Below are 19,593 nucleotides of genomic sequence, written 5' to 3'. Positions count from 1 at the left end.
ATACAAATCATGCTTACCTACAATCTTTACAGCCAGAGTCCTGGTGAGATGGAATGCACGCCCATTTTCTGGATATGTAACAACGCATGTGTAATTTCCATTATTTGAAAACAAGGCTAAGAGGAAACTCAAGTTCTTGCCTTCAGGTATCACATTATGAAAGTCCTGTACTTTGTGACAGCCCTATAAGAAGTAAAAGAAATAATGTTTTCTATTTAGATACATGCATAGAAAATAGACAAGCACATGCACATAGGTAATTTTGCACAAAATATACAAATATCTTTGCTGGCTGTACCTTTTACTAAGCTATTCTGCTCAACTATTTGACAATGTTTCTGCAAAGATTAAATGCATTAAGTTCTGCAAAAGAAAATTAAAGTTTTGAACTGAGATATAAATTCAAGAGCACCAGCTTCCTGTCTGAGCATCCAGTATTTGGATTCTGGGAGTCTCATGTTAACAGTGAAGCAAGGTTAAAGTATTGAAAAACAACTAAGGTAACTTAACTGCTTGCTTTACTATTTTAAAAAACACACAATTATTTTTTCACTTTTTTCTACATTTCTTCACTGTTTATATTAATTCAGGAATCCAGTCACTCTGCTTGAAAACTAGGCTTAATTTAGATGTCTGATTTTGGCACTCTTGATCACTCTGTTGTAACACTATATTGGTTATGTACAAAATTTTTGGTATTTTTCTTCTATTTTTCCTATGTGCTGAAATTGGATGTCACAGACTCCAGAATCTAAAAACAAAATGTATTTTTATGAGTCTTACCAATAATTAAGCCCAACTGGCATGGCCCAGTGGTTGAGCATTGACCTATGAACCGGGAGGTCATGTTTCGACTCCTGATCAAGGTACATGCCGGGATTGCTGGCTCCATCCCCAGTGTGGGACATGCAGCCGATCAATAATTCTCTCTCATTATTGATTGTTTCTATCTCTCTCTCCCTCTCTCTTCCTCTCTGAAATCAATAAAAACATATATTAAAAAATAATTCATCTATGACAAAAAGAATTAAATATCTCTAAGTTCCCGTAGATCTTTAAAATTATGTGAGTCTGTTACTGGCTTGTACTCTTAACTTCCTAAATTCACATACTTAACTTTAGTTCTCATATACTTAAGGTTTTCTTGCTTCAATTCCTGGAGCATGTGTTTTGAAATATGACAGTTACACAAAGTGGTACATTTTGTAATTCTTTGTAACAGGAATATGTCTTTTAAATAGCACTAAAAAGATGATTCATGTGGATTTTCATCACAAGGAAGCTGATATATGCTCAGTTAAGTAATTTTCTAAATACAATTTATCCTGTTTTGATAAAAGTGCTTCTAGACACTTGTCACATCAGCCAAAGGTTTCAATACTCTTAGGTTATCACAAAGTGTAAGGCCACAAAGTCCTGTATTCATAATGAATTTATGTCAGATTTGGTTTAAATCAAGTTTATACTATCTAAAGAATTCTATTTGAGTTTTGTGATACCTTCTATTTAAACAGTTCAAAGCTATTTTCTCTAATTTGTTAGCTTTTCTTAAATCCTTGCTAAGTAGACAAATCAGACTTAAGTATGTTATAGTTTTACAAGTGGAAAAAAATGAGATAGAAAAATGAAGAGATATTCCAGATAACACAGTGCAGAGCTAAAACTCAGTTGTCTAGATAGCTCAGTAAAGGTCTTTAACTAGCTTCTTATTTTTCAATTATTATTACTAGAGGACTGGTGCACAAAAATTCTGCACTTGGGGGGTAGAGGGGTCCCTCAGCCCTGCCTGCGCCCTCTTGCAGCCCGGAGCCCTTGGGGGATGTCCACCTGCCAGCTTAGTCCCCCTCCCTGGGGGAATGGGCTTAAGGTGGCAGTCAGACATCCCTCTGGCAGCCTGGAAGCCCTCAGGGGATGTCCAACTAAAGGCAGGAGCGGGCTTAAGCTGTTAGTCAGACATCCTTAGTGCTGCTGAGCAGGGGGGAGAGACTCCGCCACCGCTGGTACACTGGCCAGCCATGAGCCAGCTTCTGGCTGAGCGGCACGCCCCCTGTGGAAGCACACTGACCACCAGGGGGCAGCTCCTGAGTTGAGAGTCTGCCCTCTGGTGGTCAGTGCACATAATAGCAACCAGTCGTTCCTGGTCCTTTGGCCTTTAGGGTCAATTTGCATATTATCCTTTTATTATATAGGATATTATTGTTTATTTTAAATATATTTTTATTGATTTCAGAGAGGAAGGGAGAGGGATAGACAGATAGAAACATCAATGAGAAAATCATTGATCAGCTGCCTCCTGCCCAACCCCTACTGGGGATCAAGCCTGCAACCCAGGCATGTGCCCTTGGCCAGAATAGAACCTGGGACCCTTCAGTCTGCAGGCCAACACTCTGTCCATTGAGCCAAACCTAGCTTCTTAGTTAAGAAGCAAACTTTAACTAGTTTCTTAACTAAGAATAAACACCTCTGCTCAGCACTTAGTCGAGGCTGGAAAAATTATACTGAGACATACACTTACATATACCACATCATCTCATCTGGGGTGCCTTTTGTTAATAGGGTCATATAGCTTTCAAGTGTACATTTCCATGACACATGATCTGTATATTGTATTGTATGTCCATCACCCATAGTCAAGTCATCTTTCATCACCAAATATTTGGCCCCCATAACTAGTTTTAACCAAAAGAAATTAAAAAGTATATTTCAAAGCTATCAGACCTATATAGCATGCAAGAAAAGGAAATGCAGAAAATATTTTTCATTCTGAGCTGTGTGTTGGGGGTGGCTTCAGGGCATTGCTGAACCACTAACTTTGGCCTGTAGTGTGTGATGAGCTCTATCTGTTTCTTATAAGCAGATACAGCTCAGGACCCTTCAGCACATAGACCTGAGACACATGGAATATTTTAAACTACTCCTGAAAACGAAGCCTGGACATTTTCTTATAATTTCAAAATAATTTACTTGGAATCCATAAAAAAAAGTGGAACAAAGATCTGGATATCCAAAGAATAAAAAACAAACAAACAAACAAAAAGAATACACACACAGTATTTTCAAATGCAAGAAATCAGTTAACAGTAAGTGGATTTCCACTATGAAGCAAACACTTGTCTGACTAGAAGACAAATTATCCATTTAGCTGATCCATCAGTTCCTCATTCTGAATTCAAAAGAGAGAAGTTAAGCAGGAGAGCAATGTTTCAATGGCATAATGGTAGCCATGGCAACCTATCATGACATATAGGTAAAGAGCGAGAGGAAATACATCATGTGGTGAGATGTGGGGTGTGATTGGGGGGATGTCTTGACTAACCAAGGACGAGTATGTCCATACCATACACCATTCAAGAAATGTGTGAGGGCATGGAAAATGGAAAGGACACAACTCCTAATCTATAGGTATGTACAGTCTCATGGTGAATTGCAACAAGTACTCTGAAAGGCATATCAGGGTCAGAGAGTAGGGAAAGATCAAACAGAAAACATTCATAAAAACTTGACTGAGAAGAAAGATTTGAGCTCTATCTTAAAGAATAAGTAGAATATTAGCATCTATTAGCTAGGAGGGGAAACGTGGGGGAGCAGCACTTGAGGCACAGGAAAAAGCTGTAACTTCCCTGAAATCTAATAGCATTTTTCTTTCTGTGTCAGACCTTAACTAACTTTATACTATTTTTTATGTTGTAGATATTTTTCAATTGCAGTTTACATTCAATATTATTTGTATTAGTTTCAGGTGCACAACTTAGTGGTAAGACAATCAAATACAAAGTGCTCCCCCCAATATTTTCAGCACCCACCTGGCACCATACATAGTTATTACAATATTATTAACTATATTTCCTATGCTGTACTTTATACTTATCTAACTTTATTACAATAAACTTTTCATGTTTGTCTCTTCCTCTAGAAAATTTACGCCTGTGGGGGCGAGACGTGAGGGTGAATGAGTACTGTACATCATGGCCAGCAGCTGGCAAAATACTTGGCACATGGTAAATGCTCAGTGCATTTGTGCTTCATGATCAAAAATATGAATGAGAGAAGCAAAGACAGAAGACATGGTGTTGAAAGCTCATGTAGTATGATAAGAAGATGACTATTCAAAATATAAGAAGTGAAATATGAGTGAGTTGTAGGATGGAGGAAGGAGTGAGAGTAAGGATATAAAAAGTTTAATGGAGATATAAGGTTAGAAAAGTTAGGAATATTGCTGAAACTGGTTTGGCTCAGTGGATAGAGCGTCGGTCTGCAGACTAAAAGGTCCCAGGTTTGATTCCGGTCAAGGGCATGTACATTGGTTGCGGGCACATCCCCAGTAGGGGGTGTGCAGGAGGCAGCTGGTCGATGTTTCTCTCTCATCGATGTTTCTAGCTCTCTATCCCTCTCCCGTCCTCTCTGTAAAAAATCAATAAAATATATATATTTTTTTTTAAAAAAAGAAAAGTTAGGAATATCTATTGAAGCTTTGTACCAAAGATTAAGTTAGCATAAAACACATCATACTTATTTACAAAGCCTCATAAGAGCTCTTACCAGTCACTTTTAATGAACAAAACTAAAGATATTTCAATGTTTAAGCAACTAATATTTACAAAATCCCTTCTACATGGCAGGCACTGTGTTAGTCACTGGGCATAAAGCAGGCATTAAATAGAGAAATGGCCTTATTCCCATGAAATTTTCCAGTCTAGTCCAATTCATTCAATTATTTAATCAATTCCTACATACAAAGTTTATTGGCTGAGCTTTGTGCTGTGGGCTTGGTATTCAAGGGAAAGAAAAGGAGAGGTCATTAGTACAGAAGAGAGAAGTGCAATCATTATAGTAACAAAAATGAGAGTTAAGTTACATGCTATCAAAATAGAAAGTGGATGACTCATTCAGCCTAATTTAGCCTCAATTGAAATTGATGTTGCCGGCCTGATCGCCCCTAACTGCCTCTGTCTGCCTGATCACCCCTAACTGCCCTCCCCTGCCGGCCTGATCTCTCCCCCAACTTCCCTTCTCTGCTGGCCAATTTAGTTCTGATTGGTCAGTTTCTATGCCATTCAGCATCAAAAGCTTTGCCTCCTAGGCAGCTATTGGCTCCTCACAGTTGATCCAGATTTGGTTCTGATGGGTCAGTTTCTATGCCAGTCAGCATCAAAAGTTCTGCCTCCTAGGCAGCCATTGGCTCCTCACAGTTGACCCAGATTTGGTTCTGATTGGTTGGTTTCTATGCCAGTCAGCCTCTCTGGGCCTATCAATGGAGCCTGATCAGAAAGGCAGGGCTGATTAGCAGCCCTGGTGGAGGCCTGGAGAGAAATGGAGGCACAGCTGCTGACCAGGCCTGGAGCTAAAGAGAGAGGCAAGTGCTAATCAACAGATCAGACCCTGCTTCTCTCTTCAGGCCTCTCTCTGGGCCTGATTTGCAGCCTCCTCAGCAGTCAGTGCTGGGTCACCATGGCAACCCAGCACTGACTGCAGGACTGACTTCTGGTTGGTCGAGCCTACCAGTTGTTGCAGATCCAGGGTTTTTATATATTAGGATATATGGAATTAAATGTATATAGTTTGAAAGAATATATGGTACATATTTCTTTCCTACCAAAGATGAAAAATCTTGATAGGGAAACTGTAGGGAAAGGAAAGAAGTAAAGGAGCAACCAAACAGCTGAGATCAAACTGCAAGGAGCACTTTGAAAATAAAGTCTATTATGCAGACCTTGGACTAACTTGTCTACAATATGTGCTATGCCAGTAAAAGGCCAAGCCTGGCACTCAGTCAGAAATGTGCTTTCCTGGTGGCACTTTGTCAGAAAAAGCAGTTTCCCATTTTCTGAGAGAGATTTATGAACAGTATCTGACCAACTCTGATTAACTTTATACTGAAATTTAGAGGTGAAGGTAATATACCAATTTTAATGATTATACTAAGTATAAGAACAACCAGCTTTTCACAGACTGGTCTCCAGAATGATATCCATTCTCCTAAATATCAGTTAGGGCTTTCAGCAGGTGGTATAAATGTAATATTCAAAACACCTAATAAAATGGTTCCTCTGATCCTCAGTAAAAAAGAAAAAGGGGAGGGGATAATTTCCTTTGTTTTTATAAGTATCTCGGTATGGAAAAATCAAATACTCAATTGCAACAAAGAGGAAGATAAATAATCCAGTAATATGAAAGTTGGGATGGCTTGCTATAATTTAAAGTCCAGGTCTCTGAGTAAATGTAATAATAATAATAGTAGTAGTAGTAGTAAAAAATAACAAAATTACACCTGTGTCTTTACTGCTATTTATTCCCATATTCCTATGTGAATAAACAGGCAACCTCCAATTTATACACATGTCGTTTCCAATTTATACATGTGGCTATTTGAAATTTAGTAAATGACAAACCATGGTGTGCTCTCCAGGCTTGTTACAAAACCTGGCTCATTCAACAAACATTTACCGAACATCAATTTAACTCACATGATTGTTGAATTAGAACGCTATGAATTCTGGGCCCTGAATGAGGAAGAGCCTGCCATGCAAATGAGAGGAGGAAAGACAGAAGACATGCCAAGGAGTAAAATGCAATCCTGCCCCATTTCCCTTGCAGTTCTGGAACAATTTTTTTTTAATTTCTATTCCTTCTAATCTGTTTGTCTAACCCCCCTCTGATTTCCCAGGGCCCTCTGTCCATGGGTTTCCTTGTGTTCCACAGTTCAGCCTACAACCCAACCTGTGTTCAAAGACTACCCACCCTTCCAAGTGTCCTAAGCTTCAGAAGTAAAGACTAGACCACCCTCTCAGTGTCATTTCTGAAGAGTATAACCTTGAAACCAAACAGAAATAGCCTAAAATCCCAGATTCTCCACTATCAGCTAGATTTCTTTTGAGTAAGTGATATACCACAGTGTAAAGTATGGACTCATACAAGGTTGAATCTTGGCTCCTAGCTCTGTGACCTTGGGCAAATCTCTCAGTTGCTCTATCTTAACTACAAAATGGAGAACACAAGATAACTTACCTCATGTTAAGAAAATTAAGTTAAGAATCCTGTGCTCAATACATGTTAGCTCTATTGTTTGCCTCTCTGAGACTGGGCTTCATAATATGTGAAAGGATGACATATACCTTGAAAGATGGTGATGAGTATTACACATAACATATTTTACAAGCAAAATGCAAGAACTGTTAGTTTCCTTTTCTGTCTTTCAATTTATCATTTTTAACCATTTGACTAAGAGGAAGAAAATCGCTGAAACAAATTAATGTGTCTTTTAATTCTCACACAGTTATGTGTATTAGAAAAGGAGGCTGTATTTACAATGTTGGGGCAGGGAATTCAGTTTATAACAATTTAAAGAGACTACCCTATGAGGACCAAGATACCTACTGGATGCAGGGAGTTTCTGTAGAAGGTAGAAAATAGAAAGCAACGTCATCATTGCTATTCAGTGATAGGAGAATCCAACTACCAAGAACTCTGATTTTGTACCCAGTATGGCAGAACTCTTAGGATTAATGGTTTCAGTCAATTACCCAAGTATAGAGAAATAAAAGAGGTATGCCACAGATAAGTGCGATTTTTTATGGAAAAGAAATGATGGCTGATCACCTGTTTCTTCTTAGCCACCTGAACATTATTGGTTATCTGCCATGGAGATGGTTTGGCCACTATGACTTTTTTTTTCTCAGTCTTCTTTCCAGGCTTTCTGTTTTCATTCACCCCATGAACATTCTCTCTAGATTTTGATCTTAGTCTTTAAGGGCTCCAACTATCATATAGATTCATCCAGTTCTCTGACTCCAACTTTGACTTATCTTATAAGCTCCAGATTCACACACATGTACCACTACCTACTGGCCACTGCCACCTAGGTGTCTCAGAGATGTACATCTCTATAGTACATCTATAGTACATCTCTAACTCAATATGACATTGTCTAAATCTTTCACTTGCTCCCCAACCCTGCTCCTCCTCTGCTATTTCATACCTTGGTTAATATCACTGACATCCTTCCAACCAGGAAAAAGAAATCTGGGAATCATTGAAAATACAGAGATAAGTATGGCATAACTTTGCCCTCAAGAAATAGTTAATTTGATAAAGTTGATGCATGTAAATTTCTCCCTGTCTTTAAAACAAACAAATTCTCTTTGGAACTTAGAATTCTGCTTTTCAATAAGAATGTAAATTCTTCTTATTTATAAACTTGTCAATTAAATTGTGAGATCCTTTGGTAAGAAAATAAAATTATTTTTTTCAGACTATTGAGTATTCAAAATATAAAAAAGTGAATAAAATTAGAGATAAGAGACCTTGATAACTAGATGAACACATTTTTAAAAAAACTTGAAGATATACTTATTGACGTAAAGTCTTTATATATAAAAGCCTAAGTGAGCGAATGACTAAACAACCAAACGACCAGTTGACCAGTTGCTATGATGTGCACTGACCACCAGGGGGCAGACGCTCAATGCAGGTGCTACCCCCTGGTGGTCATTGCACTCCCACAGCCAACCTCCTGCAGCTGGCCAACCTCCCATGGCCGCTGGCCAACCTCCTATTGTCCCTCCCCCCAGCCAACCAGCCAACCTCCCGAGGTCCCTCCCCCCAGCTGGCTGGCCTCCCCCATTGGCCCCAATGGGGGGGGGACTTGCCGGCCAACCTCCCGCGGCCCCTCCCCCCACTGGCTGGCCCCTTCCCATCGGCCCTGATCACCGGCCAGGCAGAGAGACCCCACCCATGCACGAATTCATGCACTGGGACTCTAGTTGTTAATATTACCCTTTAAATCATTTATTATGCTTTTTACAATGAAAAAATGACAATCATGGAGAAAATATACAATGATCCCCTGTACCCAAACCTAGTCTCAAAAGTATCAATTTAGACTATGTCTTATTTCATCTATACCCACTCACTGCAGCCCAAGATATTTTAAAGCAAATCACAGATATTGCACAATTTCATTTGTAAATATTTCTACGTATCTCTAAATGACAAGACTCCTTTTGCAAGCATAACTATAGTGCTGTTATCACAGTTTAAAACAGTAATAATAATTCATTGATATCATTAATATTCTGTTCAGATTGCCCTCATTTTCTCATAACTTATTTTATAGTTTATTTGAACAAAGCATGATCTAAGATTCTTACACTGCAATTGGTCTTAAATCTCTCTTGCTCATTTTCTTTGTTTCCTTCTTTCTCTCCCTCTCTTTTTCTTAGCTGTTTTATTATAAAATACAATACACAAAAACTTGAAACATGCATTAATGAATTATTATAAAGCAAACACCACTTAGGTTCAAGAGTAGAATGTTGCCAGTTACTTTCCAAATGTCCTATGTCAATCCCAGCTCTTCTGCAACCTGCTGAAGTAGTCACTACCTATATATTTTTATAATAAAATCACTTCCTTGTTTTCTTTTATAATTGTATCTTCTATAGTACATCCTTAGACATGGTAGTCACATCCATTTTTAAATTTGTCTTATACGTTTCTTTTAATCAATATGTTCCCACAACATGGTTTTGTTTTTTCTCGCAGAATTTCTGTTGAATAACCCAAGGCATTTGGCATATAGTTTTCCACAGTCCAGACTTTGCTGACTACAAACTCGTGGTACAGATCAATATATTCTTCTGTTCTCTATATTTCCAGCAAAATGGCAGCAGTATCCAAAATCTACTTGGCAGAATTATAATTGATACTGTTCTTTCATCAGAAGGAATATGCCGGGCTGCTACCCTTCTTGTGATGGTAGCTGTCACTGATGCTTAATGCTAAGATTTATTGTCATTGTGGTTTCAAACTGATGATATAACTTTATAAAAACATACTTCTCTGCACCATTTCATAACTAAATGTACATTTCTCACAGGAAAGGCAGAATAAATACTTGACTTTTCTCCCTTATTTATTAGTTTTCAAGATAACAAATTGACATCCTATCATCATCCAAATGTAATCAACTAAACATTTTGGAATAGCGCTAAGAACTTATGGATTTAAACTTAATTCATGGTATTTCACACATTGTAATTAATATTCTTGCTAAAATTAAAATTGTTGCATTTTGGCCAATGGAAAACTTTTATAGTTGGCTCCTAAGTAATTTCATTATTAATGACTTAAACATTTACAGACAGATGTTAAATTTTTCAACTATGATTATGGATTTGTCTATTTAGTCTTTTACTTCTATCAACTTTTGCTTCATACATTTTGAAACACTGTTACTAGGCATACATACTTGTATTATTTTTATGCTTTCTTGATGAATTGTCCCTTTTATTATTCTGAAAATTCCCCTTTATCTTCAATAGTACTCATTGTTTTAAAGTCTACTTTATATGATTTTGGTATATACATTTTACCCTTCTTATTTTTATTCATCATTTAACTTTGGTTTAATTTTTTTTCTCCCTTCCACTTTCTGTTAATCTTAAGGCATTATCTAGTGTATTCATTTGCTGTTATGTTCCTCTTAGTGTAGCTTCATTTCTAAAATGACTTTCTTCTAAGTTGTTACTAAGTTTTATAATTTCTGGACATTTATAATTCAAAAGTATTTGCTATTCTTCTCATCTTGTACCATTTCTTAATTTTTGGCTCATTTTTTAAATAGTGGATTACAATATGTCCTTCTGGCATGCTTTTTTCTTTCCTGCAGAATATTATTCTGCTTCTTATTCTCCTTTTTCTTATAATTTTGAATTGGAGCTTTACCTTGCTGCTCATTTTCATGGGAAACTAGTTTGTTTGTTTTACAATCTGGCAGGATTTTCTAACTTCAGAGAGATTCCTCTTCAAAAGTATGGTCTTGAGATTTCCTGACTGTTCTGCTGCTCCCATTCTTCTCTTCCCTTCCTCTCTACAGGGTGGGCAAAAGTAAGTGTACAGTTGTTTATATGAAAAATAACACAATAATTCTTAAGAATACAAGAATAAACTGTGTTTTCCATACTCACAACTGTAAACTTACTTTTGCCCCTGCGTTATCCTGATGTTGTCTACTTATGTTTCCACTTCCAGCCATTTCTCCTCACTGTGGTAGTTGTTTGGCAGAGTTCCAAGGCATGAAAACAATTCCAAACCCTTCAGAAATTCCTACTATAGACACCTTGGACCCACCCTTCTCAATTTCAGCTGCTGTTCTTATGTTGGCTCACCATGCTTTCCAGTGAGTATCCATTGGTTTTTGACCCCTCAAGTCTGCCTCATACCACACTACTTCCACCTACTCCTTTTCCCTATAGACACTGATTTTACATAGGTCGTGTTTGTGGCTTGACTCACTTGTTTTATTGAAAGTGATTCTTATGGATAACTTAATATTGAGTTTTGTTTTAAATGTTATTCAGGAGTTTAGCTTTGGCTTATGTGGATATTTGAAGAGGTTAAAAATCTAGGCAGATAGCCCAGATGCATGGCTCAGTGATTGAGCATTGACCTATGAACCAGGAGTTCACGGTTCAATTCCCAGTCAGGGCACATGCCCATGTTGCAGGCTCGACCCCTAGTAGGGGTGTGCAGGAGGCAGCAGATCAATGATTTTCTTTCATCATTGATGTTTCTATCTCTCTCTCCCTCCCCCTTCTTCTATGAAATCAATAAAAATGTATTTTAAAAACAACAACAATGTAGCTGTTGTCACACATGCCACCTTCTAACACTGTCATTTTTTATTAACCACTTCCCAAATCCCTGAGATGTAGAAGAGACCACAGGTGGATTGTGTCTATAAATAGGGCAAACATGAAATACATACACCTAACAAAATACTGACTAGTTAAGGAGTTGAAATTCACCAGATGAATTAGCGGCTCCCGAATTCACTGAGCAGAGTGGAAGTAGGCAACATTTCTCAAATTGTATTTCAGAGGAAGTTAATAGGACCAAGGAAGTTAGAGTAGTCCAGTGAACATAATTTAAGGAATTCTGGGTTGAGACAACGTGTCCTCCAGCACATCCTTTAAAATGTTATAAGGTGAGGAAGCAGTAAACATTGTATAAAGTCACTAAAGAATATATAAAAAATCTGATTAAATTTTTTTCAGTTTCTATATTAACTCAACAAATAATTGTTGCCATTTAGAGAGAGTAAAGTGCCCTCGATGGCAGTTTGCTTACCATATACCAAGTGATGGTTGGTTTAACACTGGAAGGAAAATATCCATCTATATTTGGACAAGTGATCTTTTGAATACCATATTCTATATACAGTTTATGCACTGGAACTTTCATGGGAGAATTGAAGCAGCTATCTTTTTGGACAACTTCCAGAGGAAATGCAACTTTGCTGCAATATGTGGTATTCCTGAAAAGAAAAATATGCAATGAATAGGCAGACTCATTTGCATTTGTTCTAATGCAGTAAATACATTAAAGTAAGCTAAGTGAAATAATGCAATGTATTGAGACTATATGAGCAAGTTAATGTAAGAATTAAAAATGTGTGGAGGTATTTCCTATATAAATTGACATCACAGAATAAAAACAGACACAGTTAATTACTACTGATATATTAAAATAGTTATACTTTTAGATATGTTCCTAAACATGGTATATGTATTTTTATGTACATATATGTATGTATGTATGTATATGTATATTTAATTTTACCCTTAAAACATTATTAATAATATTCTGCACTGGTAAGGCAAAGGTGAGTATACCATATTAACTCATGGCTAATAATCAAATAAACAACCTTTAGAAAATAAATATGTTTCTAAATCTATTCTTAAAATAGCCTTATTTTTTGCCCTAGCAATGTTATTTCTGAAAAATTTTTCACATGGTAGAATTATGGAAAATGGTTATAGAGAGAGCACATGATCAAAAATGTCCATCCAGTGCTATATCAGCAAATAAAACATTGGTATAAATAGAAAAATCTTCTTTTTTGAAAAGCGCAATGAAATTATGGTAGACTATTCAAAGCTCTTTTACATATCTATAAAAAAATCAAGCATGAAGAAAAAAAGTAACAAACACACAAAGCTTAGGAATCTTCTTGTCCCATCACCTCATATTTCACAAATAGGTCTTATATGTGACCCTCTATGCACCCCAAATTAGGTCTCTAATTCTCTGTGCATGTCAGACATTTCCTTGTCTTCATTTGCTGTTAAGTTCCTCTTAGTTTATCATAGTTCAAACAGGGGTATGACCATGAATATTTTATTTTTTTTAATTGATTTTTCTTTCAGGGAGGAAGGGAGAGGGATAGAGAGTTAGAAACATTGATGAGAGAGAGATGAGAGAGAAACATCGATCAGCTGCCTCCTGCACACCCCCTACTGGGGATGTGCCTGCAACCAAGGTACATGCCCTTAACCGGAATCGAACCTGGGACCTTTCAGTCCGCAGGCTGACGCTCTATCCACTGAGCCAAACCGGTTTCGGCATGAATATTTTCTTATAGTCTCTAGTACAGTTTCTAAACTTTCAATAGATGCTGAATAAATACTTGTTAAAATGAATGAGATAGAGCCCTAGCCATTTTGGCTCAGTGGATAGAGCATCAGCCTGTGGACTGAAGGGTCCCAGATTCCATTCAGGTCAAGAGCCCAGGTTGTAAGCTCTATCCCCAGTACGGGGAGTGCAGGAGACAGCTGATCAATGATTCTCTCTCATCAGTGATGTTTCTCTCTCTCTCTCTCTCTCTCTCTCTCTCTCTCTCTCTCTCTCTCTCTCTCTGTCTTCCTCTCTGAAATCAACAAAAATATGTTTTAAAAAGTGAATGAGTTAGATATAAAACTTGTGTGTATATACAGGAAAGCAATAATGAAGCATTAATAATAAAAATAACTGTTTTTTTTAAGGTTATATCTAAATAGGCCCACACTTTTAATAATTTCTATATAAGGTTTCAAACACATATCATATCCTCAATGACTCATGAATTAAGTCTAAATACAATGGAAGGTGTGGGGGTATTCATTCCCCTCACCAAGATGGAAGGAGATATTGTTTAAAGATAACTTGTAACATAGGTAATAAGGTGGAAAGGGAGAGTGGCAGGCATGATCTCTATCAACAAATAAAATGTCTACCAGATAAAAGTATTCTATGGGTGGAAGTTATAAAAGATAAAGTTCAGATTAATTAGATACATTTTCTGATTTTTTTTTAAAAGGTGATGAACAGTGATTGGGCTGACTTTTCTAGCTCCAAAAGTCAGATCTGGATGTCATCTTAATAAGGTATTAAAGAAAGAATAAAAGATGGAAGATGGTGGCCAATGGGATGGCAGGCTGCAAGATACTGTGTGAGTGAGAGAGCGAAAGGAGAGTGTGTGGATGTGCAGGGAGTGTCTCTATTTGTGAGTGAGGGATAACTATATTCCACAGGACTATTGGGAACTGACAGACCAAGCTCCCCTGGATGGGCAGCCTCTACTACTGCTGAAATCTCTCTGGGAATGGCCAACTCTGCCACAGAGACTGTGACATCATGAAGGGGAAAGCAGCTGTGATTGGAAGTCCAGCCTTACCTTCAACTGGGGAGACTTCGGATACCTCCCAGGACCCTACAACCACAATGCAAAGGGACCAGCTACCTTAGCTGCGAACCCACAAAAACTGAGACTCCAGCCTCCCCAGCCATGGTGCCTAAAATGTTTTTCTAGGGGAAGATAAAGCGGTGCTGAATACAGACAGGCCCTGCACCTTCTCACAGAGCAGATAGAAGGAACAGCTGAATAGAATAACATCCACCTGGAATTGGCAAATTAAACACAGCTGGTGAGGAAATCCATGGATGGAAAGGTCAGAGATAACCAAGAGAGAGTCAACACAGGAGAGAGAGAGCTAAATAACCAGACACCCTGAGAGGAGCGAACATGGGGAGACAAAGAAACAGCCCCCATAGGAAGTAAAAGCAGGAATCACCAGAAAAGGAAGTAAATGAAATGGAGGCAAGCAATATGTCAGAGAAAGAATTCAGAGCAATAGTCAGAAGACATCAGAAAGGTTGGAAGACAAATTCAACAATATGTGTAAGAACCAAGAGGAAATGAAGGAGAACCAAGAAGAAATGAAAAATGACATCACTGCAATAAAGAACACAATAGAAAGCATCAAGTGTAGACTAGATTAAGTGGAGAACTGCATCAGTGAGCTAGAAGACAAGGTAGGAAAAAATACCCAAGCACAACAGCAATTGGAAAAAGAAACAATTAAAAACAGGAGGAGAGCCTAAGGGAACTTTGGGACAAAACAAAATGAAACAACATCCACATAATAGGTGTCCCAGAAGGAGAGGAATCTGGGCAAGAAATAGAAAACCTGTTTGAAGTAATAATGACAGAAAACTTCCTTGATATTGGGAAGAAAAAAAAGCACACAAGTCCAAGAAGCTCATGGAGACCTAAACAAGATGAATCCAAAAACATCAACAAGACACATTATAATTAAACGGACAAACACCAGCAACAAAGTAAGAATCTCAAAGGCTTCCAGAGAGAGACAGAAAGTTACCTACAAGGGATCTCCCATTAGACTATCAACTGATTTCTCACAGAAATACATCAGGCAAGAAGGGAATGGAATGAAATATACAAAGTTATGTAAAGCAAAGGTCTGAATCCAAGAATACTGTACCCAGAAAGGCTATCAATCAAAGTGGAAGGTGAAATTAAGAGCTTCACAGACAAAAAAGGACTAAGGGAGTTTATTAGCACCAAACCAGCAATGCAAGGAATGCTAAAGGGACTTCATTAAAAAGAAGAAATAGAAATGGAAGAAGGAACACAGACATAAAGAATAAAAATGGCGACAAACAATTACCTACCAATAACAACCTTAAATGTAAATGGATTAAATGCCTCAATCAAAAGACATAGGATAGCTGAGTGGATAAGAAAACATGACCATACTCTAGTATCTGCTGACTACAGGAGTCCAACCTCAGAACAAAGGACTCACACAGACTGATGGTGAAGGGATAGAAAAAGGTTTTTCAGGAGAATGGAAATGAAAAAAAAAAAAAAAAAAAAAAAAGCTGGGGTAGCAATACTTATATCTGACATATTCGACCTCAAAGTGAAGGCCATAACCAAAGATAAGGAAGGCCACCTCATAATACTAAAAGGAACAATTCAACAAGAAGATATAATTCTAGTAAACATATATGCACCCAATATAGGAGCACTGAAAATACATAAAAAAAATTCTGAAGGATATCAAGAGAGAGAGAGTGACAGCAATATAGTCATAGTAGGGGACTTTAATGCCCCTCTAATACCACTGGATAAATCACCTAAACAAAAAAATCAGCAAAGAAACATCAATCCTAAATGACTCACTAGATTAGATGGAATTAATTGACATCTTCAGAACTTTCAACCCAAAGCCACAGAATATACATTCTTCTCAAGTGCACATGGGTCATTTTCAAAGATAGACCACAAATAGGGACACAGGCAAAGTCTCTTCAAATTCAAGAAGATAGAAATTATATCAAGCATCTTCTCAGATCACAATGGCTTAAAATTAGAAGTCAATTACAATGAAAAACATTAAACACCTGGAGGCTAAATAGCATGCTATTAAACAATGATTGGATTATCAAAGAGATCAAAGAAGAAATAAAAAGCATCATGGCAACAAATGACAATGAAAACAAAACAATCCAAAATCTATGGGACACTGTGAAAGCAATCTTGGGAGGGAAGTGCATAGCTCTACAGGCCTACCTCTAAAAACAAGAAAAAGTTGTAATAAATTATCTAATCCTACAGCTCAAAGAGTTAGAAAGAGAGCAACAAGAAAAGCCCATTGTAAGCAGAAAGAAGGAAATAATAAAGATCAGAGTGGAAATAAATGACATAGAGACAAAAAAAAAAAAAAATCAAGAAAACCAAGAGCTGGTTCTTTGAAAGGATAAACAAGACTGATGAACCACCCAAACCGGTTTGGCTCAGTGGATAGAGCGTCGGCCTGCGGACTGAAGGGTCCCAGGTTCGATTCCGGTCAAGGGCACGTACCTTGGTTGCGGGCACATCCCCGGTAGGGGGTGTGCAGGAGGCAGCTGGTCGATGTTTCTCTCTCATCGATGTTTCTAGCTTTCTATTCCTCTCCCTTCCTCTCTGTAAAAAATCAATAAAATATATTAAAAAAAAAAAAAGATTGATGAACCTCTAGCCAGGTTCACCAAGAAGCAAAGAGAGAGGACATAAATAAACAAAATCAGAAATTAAAGAGGTGAAGTAACAACTGATCCAACAGAAATACAAAGGATTATGAAAAAAGACTATGAACAACTCTATTCAACAAAACAGACAATCTAGATGAAATGGACATATTCTTAGAAAAATACAAACTCCGAAAACTCTATCAGAAAGAATAAAAGAAAAACCAGAGTAGGCTGATAACTACTGAAGAAATTGAAGCAGGGATAAAAGAAATCTTCCAGCAAACAAAAACCCTGGTCTGGGCAGCTTTACAGGGGACTTCTAACAAGCATTCAAAGAAAAACTAAAACCTATCCTCCTCAGAGTATTCCAAAAAATTCAAGAGGAAGGCACACTTTCAAGCTCTTTCTATGAAGCCAGCATTACCCTAATCCCAAAACCAGATAAAGACACCACAAAAAAGAGAACTAAAGGCCAATATCCTTGATGAACATAGATTCTAAATTCCTCAACAAAATTCTAGGAAATCAGATCCAGCACTAAATTAGAAAAATCATACATTATGATCAAGTTGGATCTATTCCGGGGATGCAAGGATGATACAATATCTGCAAATCAATAAATGTGATACATCACATAAACAAATTAAAAGGCAAAAATCACATAATCATATCAATCAATACAGAAAAAGCATTTGACAAAATCCAACAACCTTTCTTGATAAAAACTCTCAGCATAGTGGGAATACAGGGATCATACCTCAACATAATAAAAGCCTTATTTGATAAACCTACAGCCAACATCATACTCAATTGGCAAAAACTAAACTCATTTCACCTGAGAACTGGAACAAGACAGGGATGCCCACTTTCACCACTCCTGTTCGATATAGTACTAGAAGTGCTAACCATAGTGATCAGACAAGAAGAAGAAATAAAAGGTATTTAAATTGGAAAAAAAGAAGTAAAACTGTCCTTATTTGAAGATGACATGATACTATACTTAGAAAATCCCAAAGACTCCATCAAAAAACTACTAGACCTAATAAATGAATTTGGCAATGTAGCAGGATACAAAATTAACACCCAGAAATCTATGGCCTTTTTATACACCAATAACAAACTCACAGAAATAGAAACAAAAAAACAATCTCATTTACAATTGCATCAAAAAAAATTAAAATACCTAGAATAAACTTAACTAAGGAGGTAAACAACCTATATTTGGAAAACTACAGGACATTGAAAAAAGAGATAGAGGAAGAATAAACAAATGGAAGAACATACATGTTCATGGGTTAATAGAATCAACATCATTAAAATATCCATACTACCCAAGCAATCTACAGATTTAATGCACTTCCCATTAAAATACCAAAGGCATATTTCAAAGATGTAGAACAAATTGTCCAAAAATTTATCTGGAATAAAAAAAGATCCCAAATAGCCACAGCAATCCTGAAAAAGCAGAACAAAATCAGAGGGATCACAATACCAGATATCAAGCTATATTACCAAGCCACTGTTCTCAAACCTGCCTGGTACTGGCACAAGAACAGACATATAGACAATGGAAGAGAACAGAGAACCCAGAAATTGACCCACGCCATTCTGCTCAATTAATATTTGACAAAGGAGGCAAGAGCATACAATGGAGTCAAGATAGTCTCTTCAATAAATGGTGCTGGGAAATTTGGTTAGATACATCCAAAAAAAAATGAAACTACATCACCAACTTACGCCATACACAAAAACATACTCAAAATGATTAAAGGACTTAAATGTAAGATGGGAAACCATAAAAATCCCACAAGACTCCATAGGCAGCAAAATAGCAGACATATGTCATAGCAATAACTTTATCAACACAACTAAGGAGAAAATAAACAAAATTGGGACTACATCAAAATAAAAAGCTTTTGCACAGCAAAAGAAACCATCAACAAAACAAGAAGCCCAATGCATGGGAGAACATATTTGCCAATGATATTTCAGATAAGGGTTTAAACTCCAAAATTTATAGGAAACTCATACAACTTAACAAAAGGAAGATAAACAATCCAATAAAAAAATGGGCAACAGACCCAAATAGACACTTTAGAAAGAGGACATACAGAAGGCCAAGAGACATATGAAAACATGCTCAAAGTCACTAATCATCTGAGAGATGCAAATCAAAATGACAATGCAGTACCATCTCACACCTGTCAGAATGGCTATCATCAACAAATCAATAAATGACAAGTGCTGGCAAGGATGTGGAGAAAAAGGAACCCTCATGCCCTGCTGGTGGGAATAAAGACTGGTGCAGCCACTGTGGAGAACAATATGGAGTTTCTTCAAAAAACTAAAAATGGAACTCCCATTTGACCTAGTATTGTCACTTCTAGGACCATATCCCAAGAAACCAGAAACACCAATCAGAAAGGATAAACACACCCTTATGTTCATGGCAGCACA

General features: G+C 37.2%; 1 protein-coding gene and 1 long non-coding RNA gene across 2 annotated transcripts in view; one reads left to right on the top strand and one right to left on the bottom strand.

Moving 5' to 3' along the window:
* IL1RAP (interleukin 1 receptor accessory protein) overlaps positions 1–19,593 on the bottom strand; it is a 169,138-nt gene that overhangs the window by 38,657 nt on the left and 110,888 nt on the right. Inside the window, exons 5-6 of the mRNA XM_054713830.1 lie at positions 12,127–12,313; positions 18–183 (exon numbers count right to left, since the gene is read on the bottom strand). Of these exons, the coding sequence (XP_054569805.1) occupies positions 18–183; positions 12,127–12,313 (353 nt within the window). The remainder of the gene's footprint in view (positions 1–17; positions 184–12,126; positions 12,314–19,593) is intronic.
* LOC129148569 (uncharacterized) overlaps positions 3,295–19,593 on the top strand; it is a 31,477-nt gene continuing 15,178 nt past the window's right edge. The window contains exons 1-2 of the long non-coding RNA XR_008555555.1: positions 3,295–3,402; positions 3,914–3,998. This is a non-coding gene — a long non-coding RNA (uncharacterized LOC129148569). The remainder of the gene's footprint in view (positions 3,403–3,913; positions 3,999–19,593) is intronic.

The sequence above is a fragment of the Eptesicus fuscus genome, chromosome 3 (genome assembly GCF_027574615.1).
Source record: "Eptesicus fuscus isolate TK198812 chromosome 3, DD_ASM_mEF_20220401, whole genome shotgun sequence".
NCBI classification, from domain to species: Eukaryota; Metazoa; Chordata; class Mammalia; order Chiroptera; family Vespertilionidae; genus Eptesicus; species Eptesicus fuscus.
Note: the sequence above shows the minus strand (reverse complement) of the source record. Positions and strands in the feature narration are given on the sequence as shown.